At 42.0% G+C, this 17,223-nt stretch overlaps 2 protein-coding genes across 2 annotated transcripts; one reads left to right on the plus strand and one right to left on the minus strand.

The window, feature by feature from the left end:
- The first annotated feature begins 1,197 nt into the window (after positions 1–1,197).
- Positions 1,198–8,210, plus strand: LOC119731384 (lactadherin-like). Its single transcript, XM_038204557.1, has 3 exons — positions 1,198–1,300; positions 6,359–6,573; positions 7,586–8,210. The coding sequence occupies exons 1-3, from the start codon at positions 1,198–1,200 to the stop codon at positions 7,721–7,723; spliced, it is 456 nt and encodes a 151-aa protein (XP_038060485.1). The 3' UTR covers positions 7,724–8,210.
- Positions 8,211–12,612: 4,402 nt separating this feature from the next.
- Positions 12,613–16,940, minus strand: LOC119731303 (monocarboxylate transporter 13-like). The gene is made up of 6 exons (XM_038204450.1): positions 16,568–16,940; positions 15,274–15,570; positions 14,565–15,001; positions 14,111–14,336; positions 13,547–13,693; positions 12,613–13,061 (listed from the first exon to the last, which is right to left on the minus strand). Exons 1-6 carry the CDS (start codon positions 16,824–16,826, stop codon positions 12,859–12,861), a joined length of 1,569 nt encoding a protein of 522 aa, XP_038060378.1. The 5' UTR covers positions 16,827–16,940; the 3' UTR covers positions 12,613–12,858.
- Between the last annotated feature and the right edge of the window lie 283 nt (positions 16,941–17,223).

The following is a 17,223-nucleotide window of genomic DNA, read 5'->3' on the forward strand; positions in this document are numbered from 1 at the left end:
GCCACTTTATTTTTGTTTAATGTCAATACCTTTACATATACTATAGAAGATTGATGAACCATATTTGCCTGATCTACCTTCTGTTAATCTGCCCGCCGTCATCATCGTCATTAGCCTATTTGAGAATATGGCCGACACAATAGAAGGGCGCTGTCACAAACTGAATGTGGTGGGCGAGATGTACTTTTAGGATTCATGGCTCAGTGCGCACGCCTCTCTGTGTTTTGTACCGTGCCAGCGTATCGCCCGCATCGGCTACTTTGCCGGGCGATTTACTTGAATATTTTAGTGACTTACAAGTAGGACATATTGCCAATATTTTAATCGTTTATTGTGATGGCCGTAAACAGCATATAACGAATAATGGAACAGAAGTCTTCTCGACTCATGCAAACGAATTGACATTTAGGAAGGAGACGAGGCAGACATGAGGTTACAATCATGTATAAGCTTTACGGGCCTCTCTGGGCTCCCTTACATTTTGTACTAAATTTAGTCGGGCACCATATGCAGACGTTGTTGTAATTTTGTAATTGTGTGTCTGGCAGCCAGACTGAGGGAGTGATGGTCATGTATCTGGAACATGTAAACGCTTTTTAATTAGCGCAAGCAGACTAATGACCAGCGTGGCAGCTCATGCACGATGTTGATATCGCTGTAGTGTGTGGTCCGACATTACCGTTTTCTCTGACTTTTGTCCTACCCAAATTTCGTGCATAAAATAGTATTTTTGACATGTCCGGGATGTTTTTCTTTATTTATCGACATAGCTTCTTGAAGTAAAACAATCACACCACAAATATGATATGAGAAATCAAACTAAGTATGGACTAAAATTCATAATTTTGAAGTTAATCGTGTGCTATTCATTCAATTTTGTTCTGCGATCATGGATGCACCCACCATCAGTAGTGCCGATCGATAATAGCGCGGCGGCGACATGCAAATGGGGGGACTCAAATGCGTCCCTGTAAGGGCGGGCAAGATAGAGGGCGACCTTTCATATGTTAATTGACGTTGCAAGCGCTCATCTTAGCATCCTAAGATCATTTTGTTGCTAGAGACTCTGGGTTGCAGAAAAGACCCATAATCCTTCTTTTTGTTAATAAAATGAGATTTTGTACAAAACCTGTTCTCGAAACAATCGCACATTTTTCCTCAGATGACGTTTCTTGCTCTGTGGGGGGACCTCTCGGGATGGAAGATGGTCGCATCTCGAATGAAAGCATCACAGCTTCGTCTATTTGGCAAACAAACCGAGCTGTTTGTGGCCCAGTCAGGGCCAGACTGAATACTCAAGGTAAGCATTTGTATTTCAGACTAACCACGTTATACTTCGTACAGTCATTTAAAAGAAAATACAGTTGTTTAACCCTAAAGGGGCCGGGGCGGAATCCACAACCCCCCCCCCCTCAACTTTTTTTGCGATAGCCTTGAAAAAAAAAAGGTTTGCGACCCGAGCTGTTGTGAATTTTTAGCCTCGAGGCTTGCGCATCTTTTGATTACCAAAATCATAACAAATTTTAGTGATACTGAAAACTGAATTTCCCCATAAACGTAGTGTATGCAGAGCAGAATTACCATTCGTGCATATATGAATAATTAATTAGCCAGAATTCCAAAACCCTTTAACCTTTAGTTATGAAATTTCTTGGATATGTTCATGATAAGTTGTTCTATGCATGTACCGAGTTTCAAAATGTTTTGCCACTTGATGGCCGACATCTAAGGGGGGACGGAATCTACCCCTCCCCCCCTCCCCTGAGAGATGGTCAAAATAACCTGCACCCGATTTCATCAAATTCTTCGTATAAACTTATGATGTATCACAGCGCTGCGATGCGTTGTATTTCTACGATGCGTCACAGCTGCGATGCATCCGGCGATCCATTTCACAAAACACGTCGTAGGTGTATTTATAGCACAACTCGGTGATCATTTTATGTCTTTAATCAGCTCACAGTAAATAGTCATCTGATATTCAACAATCAGTTTTCGGATCTCCGCCCAAAATTTGTTAAAACGTCAAATAAAATGGCGGCCGTGTGATGCAATTTTAAAGGAAAACAAGCTCTCAGTGGAGGGTATAGCTACTTTGAAGTTATAACTGCAATATTCAAGGTTATTTCATAATTATTCAATGAATTTTCTATTTACAACTTTACACACACTGCCTCGGTATTATAATCTTGTTTATGTGATGATTAAGGCATAAAACTGGCTCAGAAAAGGACTCTTCTTATTTGGCAATGACCACTTGAATACAACGCCTTCAACACATCGCAAGTTTCGTTTAATGGATGATACGACGCATCGCCAGTTGCGACGTGTTACACGTCGAAACTTGAGTTGCGACGCGTCGCATCGTTTAGTTAAATCGGGTACTGGCCCATTTAGCCAAGGGGTAATATTCGGCCTGAAATTCACGAAATTATTATGTTGTTAGGGTTGTTTCTTTATACTATTTCAAATATCGCACGCGGTGGACTTTTGTGGCACACATATACGTATTTCCCGCCGTTTCCATTCAATGTACAGTACACGTCGTGTGTGCATCACATAATACACACAGCACCAACACAAATGTTGTTTGTCGCACGTCCACATTATGCAATACACTGTGCCATGCCGGATTCACAACTAGCTCTCAACAGCTCGATTTTTGAGACTCACAATTTTGACACCCAAAATTAGTTGTCGCATGGTTCACGCAAGAATCACACGAAAACAACCAGTTTTAAATGTCAAAATGTCATCAGGAAATTATATGGGTCACGGCTCCCTGCTGCGCATTGTGATGCGTGCAGCTATCGTACGCGTAACCAGCAATGCGACCAACCACCAAGGCGGTCCTGAACAGCCGACGATACCATGGGCGTCGCTGCAGGGGGGGGGGGGGGAGGGGGGCGTCACAACCCCAATTAGTCATTTTCGTCGGTAAAATCATGGCGCTGTCGGCAAAAAAAATGAAGAACAGAGAAAGAAGGAAAAGAAAGAGAGGAGAAAAAATATTGAGAATGTAAATAATAGACACTGTTGCTCAAAACCCTGCGAAGCGAACATCCGGTTCTGAATTCCTTGGCAAAAAAAAATTGTACACTGTGTCAAGACTGTCATGTCGGCACGAGCTGCCGCGCGAGCTCGCTTCATATAATATGGTGGTGGACAGCTACGGCTAAGTGACGACTCAAAACCATGATGGATCAAGCTAAAGTTAAAGAAGGCAAAACTCGAAAGAGTGTAGAGCTTCAGTTTGATGTAATGTTTGTGATGTAATACATCAACTTTGATGACCCCCCCCCCCATCTCCCTAAACACGAGCCAGTACATTAAAAAAAAGTCAGCGGAAAGTGGCCAGGAAATGCTTCAGATTGCACCAAAAAACATAAAATCCAGACCTTTTAGGCTGGCCCTGGACCCCCGCACACATAAAAGAGTCAGGGGAAAGTGGCTAGGAAATGCTTCAGATTGCACCACAGAGCACACAATCCAGAACTTTTAGGTGGGCCCCGGACCCCACGCCTTCAGGGCTTCGCGCTCTCCGCTCGCATATAACAGAAATTCACTTTAGGATTTAAGGTATATTCCATCATTTGTAATTTGTGCATTTTGTTCGTTTGAAGCCACAAAAGTGTTCAAAATCTAAAGAAAGGTGATGAAGTTTCTGCTCAGCTGTATATTTCGAGAAGAACAGCATTCTAGGATCTTGATTTCAAATCAAAAGTTGCTGAATCATGTTTTGAATGGGCCTGAATTCAGCATCCGGCGAGACACGTTTTCACTGAGCCGATTGCAGCTACGCGAAGTCGCGCACTGATCCGACGAATTATAGCAACGGCGTGCGCGTGTGCATCGTGTCAACGCTTGCGCGCGCTTCGCTGATTAAAAAAAACGAACTACTACGGACATTTCTAACGGTGCTTCTTAAAACGCACCGTATGAAAGGCATTCCTTCGTTGATTCCTTCAAAATGACAGCTTGCCAGAAAGAATATTTTCACAGGGAGTGTAGTCCCCTTGCAATCTTTCAACCAAGTATGTTTTTTCAACAATAATTAAGTCAGTCACTTTTTGGATAGCTGCAAATGATGGACTATAGCTATAAAGACCCCCCCCCCCGCTGGGATCAGGGAACGGGCCTGCACAAGGTATGCCTACGTGGGCGTGTACACACCAGCATCGTATCCGGCTTTTGATTTCGGGGGGGGGGGGCAACTGCACATCAGCGCCGAAATGTAGCCTTTTTTTTTCTTCGGACACTTGCCCTCCGTAAAATCAAAAAGCGGGTGGGGGGGGGGGGGTGTTGGGTCTGGTATCCATCAGTGTTGGAGCAAAGGCTTCGACCCTCAAGGCCAAGGCCAAGGCCAAGGCTTTGACCCTCAAGGCCAAGGCCAAGGCCAAGGCTTTAACCCTCAAGCGTCGAGGCCAAGGCCAAGGCTTAACCCTCAAGGCCAAGGCCAAGGCCAAGGCCCTGTTTTACGAAATGACCTAATTATGATATAGAACTAATTACAGTTACATGAGTGACACATCATCACGCAAGGGCGGATCCAGAACACAATGTGGGGGGGGCAAAGAAATGTTGGTCCCCCCCAAAAAAAAGGTGGGTCAAAAAATTACGGCTTGGGCTTCGGGGCCCGCTTAAGGGCTCCGAAAAATTTTTGGATTCGAGATGTTCTGTGGTGCGATTTGAGGCAATTTCTGACCATTTTAACTGTTGTTTTTTTAGGAAAAGATGGTGGTGTACTCATTGCCTGCCTTTATTACGACGTCACATAAAAAAAAATGGTTTCGTTGGGTTTTTTTGGGGGGGGGGGCATGGCCCCTTTTGGTCCCCCTGGATCTGCCCTTATCATCACGAATTGCTCGTTACGAAGAACAACATTTTTTCAATTGCAATCAACATGCTCGCATATGCCTACACCGTTTTATGACTGCACTGTATCTATTAAAGTATAAGTTCAGGTCTTCAATATGGTTAACTAAACAAAATAATGATTTACTTCTATATTGACACACAATTCTCCCCAGTGAAACAAAAGGGGATCCAAGAAACTAATTTGGGAAATTTTTATTTGCTGGCCCAGCATGCTCAGAAATATCAGCATTATCTAAAACAGATACATGCAAATCTTTAGCACTTATCAGGGAGACATACATGTAGGCCTATACAACCAATCAGATCTATTCCATAGTTATATGCAATTAAAGTGATCATCTCATTAGCCCCACAAGTGTACGGAATATTGTTGCATCAAATCTACTACAATGGTAACAAAATGTGATGCTACAAAAGTGGAAGTGTGCCCAACACACAAATCTATAGGGTGCTTCCCTCCTCCATGGTAATATGATTAAAATGGTAACAGCAAAATTTCGAACAGATTTATCTGGAAAATGCAAAAATCTATGGGCCTTAAAGAGCCTTGACTCAAAATTGCAAGGCCCTGAACCCTCAAGGCCAAGGCCAAGGCCAAGGCTTTTGCCCTCAAGCCTCGAGGCCAAGGCCAAGGCCCTAAAATCCAGCCTTAAGGCAGCCTTAAGGCCAAGGCTTAGCATCAAGGCACTACATCACTGGTATCCATCTTCCAAATGGGGGCACTCTTCAAAAGTGACCATTATTATGCATACTACATATCAAATGAAGATTTTCACGGCTCATTTTAATGGTTGTTGAATGGGTTTTCTTTAGGCCAAAAAAAAGTCTCCGGTTTCTGGTATGGAGCTTGCCCAAAAAGTGGTGCGGCGATATTATGGGAGACCAGAGAGGCCACATAAAGCTTATTCTCGATCATAACCCCATCTAAAAACACGTTAAAATTGTGCAGCAGCAGGATTCCTGTCAAACCAGTGAGTTTGGAGATTTTGAGACATCATCTTTCATTGAAAAAAACCCTTTTTCATTTTGCCGACGCGCATGGCTACGGCGACGCGCGCGCATACCAGAAACCGGAGACTTTTTGTTTTGGCCTTAGTGGGATTGATGTCAGAGGAACTCTTTAAACATAACTGAAAATTTATTCCATTCAGAGCAATCAACATAATAAACCATTATAATACATGATGTGGGGGAATTAGAAATGGATTTAATTAAGGGGTCTTTTGGGGCGGAAATTATCAATTATTTTGTGTGACGGTCCGTCGGCACATTTCATGATGACACCCCCCCCCTTTCAAAATGGCCAACAACGCCCGTGGACGATACGCTAGTCAACTTAGTCATCTAGGGTTGGGTCAGACAAAGATTATTGGCAAAGATTGTTAAACATACCTCGGAGTCCAAATTTGAGCCAGATTCCTGCAGCATGGCTAAATCGTTGAATGCAGTAAGAAATCTTAGGTTTTTTGTTGTTGTACAGGATTCGCTGCAGCATGGTGTAACGATGAAACTACTGATAACATCAGTCCGTGGATACAGGTTGACTTCGATGGCACAGTCACCATCACTGGTCTGATCACCCAGGGGCGTGGAGACAGCCCATGCGACCAATGGGTGACGGAGTACCAAGTGACGTACAGCGAAGATGGTCAGTCCTGGAATAACGTGACTGATGCAGACGGCACACCAATAAAGGTATATAGTCAGGTTGCATACGGTTGGAATCGTGACCGACTGGTTCAAAGCACCAAACTTGGCAGATAGATTATTATAGCGCTAAAGAAGAAAATTTAGAAGGGGTGACACCTGAAATTCTTTTGGGAAGAGTGCCTAATTTGCATATTAAAGCGTTAATGAGTGCAACTTTTGAGTATAAAAGTAGTCATTTAGGATCGTTACAATGTCCTCATATTATTATTCAGTCAGTCTTAAATGCTTTTGCAAATGTTATTGAAGTAAGGATGTGTAAGTAAAATCCCAAAAATATACTTTTCAAAAAAAAAAAAAAAAAATACTTTTCAAAAAATTAAAAGTTGGAAAAATATATTACACTGTAGGGATTAACGATTTATGCAAATTAGGCACCCTTCCCTTCTTAAATTTTTACTCTAGGGCTATAACAATCTATCTGCCAAATTTGGTGGTATGAACCAGTCGGTCACGATCTTGTCCAAAACTTGGGTCTAAGCTTTATGACTAATAGAAATGTTTAAAGGTATCAAAATGTCAAAAGTTGATTTGCTGACTATGTAACGACATAATCAGTGGCGCATCCAGCTCATTATGTGGGTGTGTGTGTGGGGGGGGGGGGGGGGGGGGGGAGGGGGGAACCGCACATCCACGGCGAAATGTAGACATGTTTTTTTTTCTTCCGACACTTGGCCTCCGTAAAATCAAAAAGTGGTGGGGGAGGACCATCTTCCCAATGAGGGCGCTCTTCAAAACCTTTATTATGCATACTGGAAAATATGTGCCGATTTTCACAGCGCCTTGTAATGCCTTTTTTTTTAGCTGGTTTTCTTTTTTGGGGTTGATGTCAGAACTCTCTAAACATACTTACTGAGCAAAATTTTTTTTCAAAAAATCCTCAGGGGGGGGGGGGGCACGGTGCCCCTGCCCCCCCCCCCCCCTCTGGATATGCCACGGGACATAATGAATCCATTCGAATGTCAACAACCTGAACACACCATTCTTCTTTTTTGAACAGTTCCCTGGTAACAAGGACAGGAACACCCTGGTAACTACTCGCCTGCCGTTTACCTTGCGCACCAGAATCCTGCGCATTCACCCCACTGCTTGGCACGCATATTGCAGCATGAGGTTTGAAGTGATTGGCTGCTATTAAGTCAGACTCATTACATTGCCGACGAGTGAGTGAAATGATTTCAACGTCAAAAGGTAGCTCTGTCGTAGAACAAAACGAAAATATTCATGCTTGTAAATACCGGCTCTACTCAAAATTATTTGGTAGTTTGGATGAAATTTGATGAATATTATTAGCTTTTTTTTCTTAAAATTTGTGAATCTATATTTCTGATGCTCTTAAAATGCATACTGGTGAAATCGTTAGTCAAGGTGTACGTGTAGATAATTAGCTGATTGGTAAGACTTTTATAGAGTGAAAACAAACCCTGGGAGTACACTTTAAAAAAGAAAGGCAAATCTCCAGGGAAATCTGGACAGTCGTACAGCAAGGTTGCTTTTTCCTGTGTACTTGAAGGAGTTAAAAATAAATTTAGCACATGAAAACGAATAAGAGAAATTGTATGTACGAATTTAAGAAAGAAATTTGCTCGTTATAAAAAAATGAAGAATTATTATGTGTAAGTTGCTAGAAGGTACGGTGTGTCTAATAATAATAATAATAATATAGGTTTTCCCGGCGAATTTCCGAATTTTTCTAATCAGTTTCATTATCAGCCATTCAATTTCACGTGAGTTTTGCACATGTGGTCAAATTTGGGTTTCTTTTTCATTTTGGGTTCATTCAATTTCATTTTTAGGCAGCCAAGATTTGCTCTGAATGTTCGTGTTCATTTTTGGGCATGCTATTTCGTTTTGGTGCATTCAACACTTAATTTGTAGCAGTCTTAAATTAAGTCTTTGTAACCTTTTGACGGTTGACGCATTCAAATAAGCTTATAACGTATAACCGTGCCTTTCGTTTCTTATTCGTTTATGGGCAATCGCTTTCATCGTATGGCCATTCAAATTAATAAGATGTTTTAATCGATATGTTTTCTCATTTTCCTCCAAGGTTCATCCCCCCCCCCCAAAAAAATAATAAATTCTTGATGACTGTAAAATTTACAATGTTACAAATTAACTGATATGAGGGAAACAGGATGTAACAAAATAATTAATTGAAAGTGACTAAGATAATTTATTTTTCACTTTTGATCTTGTCTACTTGTTTAAACGTTTGATCAAGGGGTATCTTTACGTTGGCACTTTTTTGACGTGCAAGACATCGGGACACGTGTGTTTGGCAACCATCGGGAACACTTCTCTTGCGTTATTTATGTTTTCTTGCGTATGTCTGACCGAACACTTACCGTATTCAAAGGGCCCATGCAAAAGTAAGTTTTCAACGCAAACCTTGAAAATACATCTGTGTGTAACATTTAACCTTAATCACAAGTTTTATTTTCCATTTTGAAGGGTGTTTTTTTTGCCCTCTCCATTTTTATGCTAATGCATGCTTTCACACGAATGTTTTCAATTAGCAAGTTTTGGATGAAAAATTTGAAAGAAAAACCCCTAAAATGAACAGTGTCTCCCTGAAATGACATCACAGTGACAGCGCGCTCATAGGTAGTCCGAAAAAGCATGGAAACTTTGAAATGTTTAAAGAAGTGCACTTTTGCAAAAAGATTTACGAAAAAATGTTGTCAAATGTGTAGTTTTTTTACATAAAAGTTGCACAGAAAGAATACCTGAGAACAATTCATTGCACATACCCTTTAATTAAGAAAAAAAGGCATCTACGGATTGAAGACATCAAATATGAGTTACGCTAAGGAATACGGACACGTATGCAGTCTTAAAAGATGTTTGACAAAATGTGAAATATGTTTGCCCATTAATGAACATGAATGCTCGATCAACCCTTACTGCTGGTTATGACGAAATTGAATGAACAACGCGATACTTTTAATATGAATGCATCTTTGATAGAGACGAGTGAAGATAAAAGGCGATAGAATGCTCGGATAGTGAAATAGAATGATTCTTTTTGATTGCCGAATGCCGATCTTCGTGATCTTTCAATTTCAATCTAAATCGAATGAGCCAGGCGGTAAATTGAATGAAAACTTGGTGAAATTGGCCGGGAAAACCTATAATAATCGGCATTTAAGAACGCTCTTTTTAGTAAACTAAATCACAGCGCTTACAAATAATGAACAATTAAAGTAAATAAATAATTTAAGTTAAATAATAAAAACAGGTAGCATAGACAATGAATTGATTATTGGTGGAATAAATTGGTCTTGATCAGCTTCTTGAATTGCTCGAGAGATTTGGCATTTTGAATGGAAAAGGGCAGACTATTCCACTCCTTCGCTGCACTGAGGAAAGTGTATCCAGGAGGAGTGCACTCACCTATGACAACGGGATCATTTTCGTACAGCCAACTCTCAGTGATTGCAATGATGTCTATGCCATGTTCTACAATGTAGTCACATGTGGAACATGACTTGTTCCTGAGGGAGTGGGCATTCCAAACACAAATTCTGGAATTGAGTTCATTTGTGTTGTGGTCCTGTTTTGGGATGTATCGTAGGTTTTCATGATTGACGCCGCGCAGTTGGTTGGCTCTGTGACCATAACACGGCAAGATGACACAACCTGAATTTGGCGTTGCTTCCTTTTCCCAGCACGCTTACCTCTGTGGGACCTGTGTTTTCGTGACAATCCAAGGGATTTAATGTTTGTCCATATGACATCAGGCAGCTTCTGAGCTGACTGTAAGTAAACATTCTCCTGCTGGACTCGCAAAAGAAAGGATCTGTCATAAACCAAACGATTGCTAGCAGTTTCTGAGCAATGACTACCTTCAAGATTTTCCTGGGGATAGTCATGCGTAACTGGCCCTGGGTTAGGGTTTACATCCCCAGAAAGAAGTAGTTTTGACTGGAATGTTGAAAAACAGTTGGAATAATAGTGGAATCGTGACCCAAGAAATTTGTACTTTGGTTGTGTATGCAGTTTCTTATGCACTATGTCGAGACTCAAGTTCCAGTGAAGAGCAGTATCAGCAGTTAATGTGTCACTGGGTCTACAGAGAATTAGTATGGGAGAAATTATTATCCTGAAATTTTGTAATTCGGAAAAAAGCATTTGAGAAACACTCGCTCTATTTATTTTATATCAAGCCCAAATCTGGGGGTGGATGCAGCCCCTGAACTTCTGATTTATTTATGATACCAGTAAAATGGGCCCAAAGAAAATAAAAGGAATTCTAAAGTTCCTATATTCTCAAATAGTGTTATAGAATGGCGTGGAAAGCATCGTAGATTTCACAATTTTCAGGGCGGAGGGGGGGGGGGGGGCATGCCCCGGACCCCCAGCAGTCACAACCTCCTCACACATCCCCTTAACATTACCCCCATGTTTCCTGAATGCTGGATCCGCCCGTGAAGCTGTTTGTATTAGCAATTGTATAAGTCAAAAGACCTTTATCAAGGGTACGCCATCTTGAACATCAAAGCGTGGCATAACGCAAACAAACGTACATGGCGGCCTAACTATTGTGTGCGGTGAACGAGTGACTCTTGCAATATTACAGCAGATTGACATTCTTATAAATGGATGGATAGCTCGATTCCCCGCAACATCAATCAGCATAGGCAGGTCACGTCTTATTGTATTTTGAAGAAGGATCTGATAAATATAAAGCCCAAAACAAGTGGCCAGACTTAAGTTTCCGTGTCTGAGTATAATATGCGTAATTAGCACCGCCGTCAGATTAGAAAAACGATCAAGACTTTTTCTGAGCTGAACATGCATCTGTTTTATTTTTCGTGTTGTCAATAAGTAGAGAAAGTGAATATGCTTCGTCGTGACTTTTAGTGTAGCCGATACATGTGCATGTACAATTATCATACCAACCTGCGCTTTAAAGGCGGCACATACATGTATATTCATTGAATGAGGTAGTTTATAATATATATAAGTAAAGTACTTCAAGTTACTGCTTAGACTGTTTTGGCCAACATAACACAGAAAAAAGTGACCAGAGTTTGAATTGATGGCATGGTATCTTTGTAATTCCTTTTTTTCCTACCCCAAATTATGAAATGTATCCCCGCTCCCATAATTTTGTCTCCTGATTAGACGAGAGTGCATCACGTGGTGATGCACTGTACCGTCCATTCTATTCACGAATATTCATGGCGATAAAACGATCGAGACAAACTAAAATAATGGATGTGTGCCCAAAATCAGTGGCGTAAATCCGTGTCGACGAGTGGTGGGAATGGGGAATGACCAGACCGCAAAATCATGAAATTGCCCGCCGTGGAAATTGGAGGGGGGGGGGGGGCAGGTAATTCTGTCCCCCGATAAAAGTGTCCGGGGGGACAGAATTACCTAGGTAAAAGTGTCCCCCCTGGCCTGTTAATTCTGTCCCCCTCCAGGTAATTCTGTCCCCCAAGGTAATTCTGTCCCCCTCTAACCCGGAAGGTTATTGTTTTGATGAATTCACTCTTTAAGGTATACATTTTGGACTTTTAGTCTGCCCTTCATGAATATAAAAATATTTAATTTAGTCTATTAGATGATACGTGACACAATGTTTCGATTCGGAATACGTGGATTAAGAGTCTATCGCGATTCTACCGCGATAGTTCAACACAGCGGCGATGCATGGCGATGGCCCTCGTCTCATTGATAGTACGATACAACGTCTACTTGGATTGGTCTGTGTTCCCATCATAGCGCGTAACGAAATTTCCTATTGGACGAATTTCCATTGTAGAGGGAGACGCATAATGTACACGTGATAATCACTGCCTAAAATCTTGCAGCATGTACTGGCGCGTGCGACACGCTGCTGCTCTCATTACATACTGTATGGGGACACATTTACCAGGGGGACACTTTCACCGTTGGGCAGGGGGACATTTTTACCTGGAGGGGGACAAATTTACCTAGGTAAAAGTGTCCCCCCGGACACATTTATCGGGCCACGATCCGGTAAATGTGTCCGGGGAGGACACATTTACCAGGGGGGACAGAATTACCTGTAACAGGGGCAGGCATCACGATATTCTAGGGGGCGCTGTTCATGAAATTGACATGGAATGCAAACAGGTTTTATTTATATCCATCTCAACGTGAAATTAAATAAGCAGAGCTACTTATATGACGACTAATAATTGTGAAAGATTGAATACAATATTTTGGGAAAACAAATCCTGTGCAGTGGCTTCGCTTCCTTGCCTTTGAATTAAGTTTTCTGACACACTAATGTTCAGCTTACATTGTCACCTGATTGCATTGACCCTCAGGATATTGTAACTCATGTTGCTGATCACGTGATGCGGATGAGTAACATGAACCACCTGACCGAATCTTTCTCCGCACTGGAATGAACAGAAATGCCGCCGAAGCGCAAACAAAGATGGCGGCGATGACGAGAAGACTGGCGAAATAGCTCCCAGTGACATCAAACAGTGAACCTGACAACAAAGCAAGAGAACAAAAATACGAATAGACGTGTTACTAACACAAATCGAGAAGAACAATCAGTGGTTCATGTCGAGCTTGAACTCGAGCTCATGATCTTCAGTCAGAGTCAAAAACACCGGTCAAAAACCGAGCCCTGTTTATCTGCGTCAGATTCCGTAACACGTGGGCTCAAATTCAATCTCGGACTCAGGCATATGGACTCGAGACCAAGTTCAAATTATGATTAAGAAACAACTGGTTCAGTTAAAACAAGGAAGGCTTAAAAGAGTGAAATAAAAGTGCCAAAAATTACTGTTATTGTTATTACAATTTTGCGACTCGAGCCTGAGCCTGGTCATGTCAAACTGCCTAAGTTTAGTTCGTGCCCATTTGATTTAGAAATTGTAGCTTGCTCGAATAATTCTGCAGCTTGAGATGGAGCCGAAGCCATACAGGAGAACGAGGTTTCGAAAATCCCAATGTTACAGTACTGTACCTGATAAAGGAGCACTGACTAGGATCCCGAACCCCGGTGGGACCAAAGTTAGAACCATGACGGTACTGGGTCCATACTTCTCCAAGAACAATTCTGCGCCCGCGGCATACAGTACTCCATACGCTCCCGATCGCAGAAAACCAGATGCTGAAACAGATGTTGTGTTTTAGTCTTTAAATAAAACCCTTCGTTTTTTTATACCAGTGTTTGGGTGTAGGAAGACCGTGGACCTTAGAGAGCAATAAGAATAAATCAGATGTCCTCGGTAAGAAATGTTGTCAGAAATGGTCCACGGTAGTGATTTCCATAGTGCAATTGGGAAAAAATTATATTCGAAGATATAGCAACAAGAAAAGTATTACACAGAGGTCCTCGCAAGTGATTTTGCCATTTTGATTGGGAAGTCATGTTATTTGATTCTTAACTTTCAATCCTTCAGCAACGATTACGTCAGGGATTCCTGAGCCTTTTAATGAATACATATAAAGCTCTTATCACAATGCTTTTCCTTCAAGCCAGGTATTTACAGAAAAAAATAAGGTAAAACGGAGATTGAACACTCACCTACTGCAATCGGCATTATTGCAGCGAACGTTTTGACAATGGTCATCAATCCCAGAGGAACGGCTGCAAGAAGACACGAGGATACTACGACATACAGATACTTGAACGGCAGACGACCTCCTAGCAACGCAATGAGCAATTTCCCGCCAATTTCCCCACCGGCGAAGCCCATAATGACGTAGGAGATCTGGTTGCTATGGAGATTGAGGCCGTCCATGTAACTGGCCTGCATCAGGAGGGGCGAATATTGTTAAATCCAAATGCATTTGTCACAAGTTTGCATATGTTGTTTTCTCTAAAGAATTCATTTTGTCATGCGCACTTTAGTAAACAGTAAATAAGTACCACGGAAAGTTATTGCACAATTTTGGTGGAAAATGGAACAATCCCGTGTGATTTCTTCAGTTGAGGATGCACAAAGATTTTTTTAAATGGCTGTAAATATGCTACTTACAAAATTGATGTCGAAAAATGTCCATCCCAAGAACGTGAGGAAATTGGCAACAGACCACAACCATAACTCCAGACTTTGCATCATTCTCCACACTTCACACCAATCGGGCTTGGTATTTGAACCCTCGTGGCTTGACACGATGGCGTCATCTAGCAGCTCAGTCCTTTCCTTTCCCTCGTTCTCCTGTTTACAACTCTCGTCGGCCCGTTCCCGTTCCCGTTCCCGTTTCCGTACGTTTTGCATATCGTGTTCATTCTGTTCCGTGTCCTCGGATCTATTTTGCCGCGGGAAGATGTCCTCTGTAGTCGGGGGATCGGTCAGAAGCAATCCGTCGGCGATGCCCACCACGAATATCCCTCCGCTGAGAACTCTCAGTGCATTGCGCCACCCATAGTTAGTTATAAGTACTGTCAGTAATGGGCTGAAGGCGAGCAAACCTGCACGTTGGAAGAAACCAAATAAAATTCACTCTTAAAAAAAGATGTACCTTCTCCCAATGATTTGTGATATTTGAAAATCAATACCCGGTTTTATTTGATAATGTCCCCCCCCCCCAAAAAAAAAAAAAAACAGTGGCATCTTCTTCTTCATTTTTTTTTTTTTTTTTATAATCAGTGGATATTTAAATCGAATACTAAAGTCAAATTTGATTGTACACAAGCGGATTTGTCAACATATATATAAAAAATGTTCAATTCCATGCACATACCGCCCGTGGATCCCAACAAAGCGATTGCACTCGCACGGGCGAAGTTGCCTTTCGCAAACCATTCCAGCAACAGTTGAAGCGATGAATGAAGCGTGAGATTGGCGCCAACACCCGATAGGACTCCGTACGTTATGAAGGCGTAGCCTAGGGCCGGTACGAATGACGTCGTCAACAGTCCTGTGCAGTACAACACGAGCCCAATCAGCGTGACTGCCCTCTTGCTTAGCCTCTGCTCGAGCAGAACGGTGACGGGACTGAAGAGTCGGGCTAAGGCGGCCGATAAAGACCCCAACCAACCTGTCAATGGCAATTATGTTGCACACAAAATGTATACAAAGAATTTGCATAATTAAAGAACATACATTATCATACGACTCCAAGAAACATCGTTGTCTCAAATTAGATGCCATTTTGGTCACTAAAATACTTGACATTTTTCTTCTTCAATTCAGCTCCATGGAAAATTTACGCATATATCAATTATATGTCAGTATAAGGACCCCTTTACACAGGGCTGCGACCTTTGTACCAGCTATGAACGACCAAAATGGTCAAGACGCTCAATGGTCGCCTAAACCCACAAAATCCTGTTTCTATGTAACTGCTCCAGCGATCTTTTTGCCTCCATTGAACCACCAAAACTGCAATTTTCGGGCATTTTCATGTCGAGCTACGAGCGACTTGTGCGTCCACTTATTAGCCACTTGCCTGCCTCCCCTGTGCTTCCCCTGTGCAACCTACGGCAACCAACGCCGAAATGGAGGCACATCGGCCACCACAGTCATCGTTCAATGCACGCTATTGGTCGGCCAAAGGAGGCACAAGGGAGGCAGAAGCATATCGCCCAGATTGACGGTAAAGTCTGCAACAGAACGGATCTATTACGTGGCGACCATTGGCCGACCATTGTGCATCCATCCAAATTTTCAAACATTTACGGCGACCATGGCAACCATGGCGATGTCTGAACATCCTGTGTATCACCTTTGAACGACCTAGGCAACCATTCGCCTCCTTTGAGCCTCCAACGGCGACCTGACTAGTTTTATGGTCGCACAAGGGAGGCCCAAAAGCCGCAACCCTGTGTAAAGGGGGTCTAAGAGAATTCCAGAGGCTAACACAAAATCAAATTTGTTTGACACCTTTTTCAATACTAAGACCGAACCAAAATATTTTATCATCAAGCCTGATGGGTCATTTCGTCCGAACAAAACGCTATTAAAGAGAGAGAGGGATTTAAAGTTTGTGTGCCTTGCTGCTTGGATGTTAAAAGAAAACAAAATTGGATTTGTACCTGTTATTGCCGCAGCGGACTTGAATTCGCCCTGAAGACTTAAATACAATATGCTGAAATTGAACATCGGTCCAAGAACGAGGAAATACAGCGTGAATGTTGCCAGCGTGATCACCCAATGCCACCGTCGGAGACAAGTTTGTGGGATGGCCATTGCTGATTTCGCGTCAGTCGTCAGATGTTGTCTCTTCGTGGTACATGTAGTACAAAAGTCGGCCCTCATAGCTGTCTCATTGAACACCAAACAGCACAGCGGCATTCATGGTCCTCTTTTTATACAGCAAGTTGTTTGTTTCTGTAACTTGTATAGTCGCACAAAAAAACCCGATACCAACAATCACGGTAACCTCACTGCGAGGTCAAACTTTGTGTGCAAAACAACATATATTAGTACTTTGACAGTTCAAGGTAAATTATTGCTGGCATTTTCTCGTTGTATTTATCGCATATACAGTACATGTGGCCTCAACTAAAGCCGAACACTTAATGCAAATGTTTATTTCTCCATTCAAAGGAACAACTTTAATTGTGATCATCTATAAACTTCAAAAACAAGTCTTAATGCTTTTAAGACTGTAAGATTTAAGAACTGTTATTATGATAAGAAAAATATTAGAGCGATGACTAGACTTTTAACTTTCAGAAAACGCGCCTCT

Source organism: Patiria miniata, unplaced genomic scaffold (genome assembly GCF_015706575.1).
Source record: "Patiria miniata isolate m_02_andy unplaced genomic scaffold, ASM1570657v1 HiC_scaffold_23, whole genome shotgun sequence".
Lineage (NCBI taxonomy): Eukaryota > Metazoa > Echinodermata > Asteroidea > Valvatida > Asterinidae > Patiria > Patiria miniata.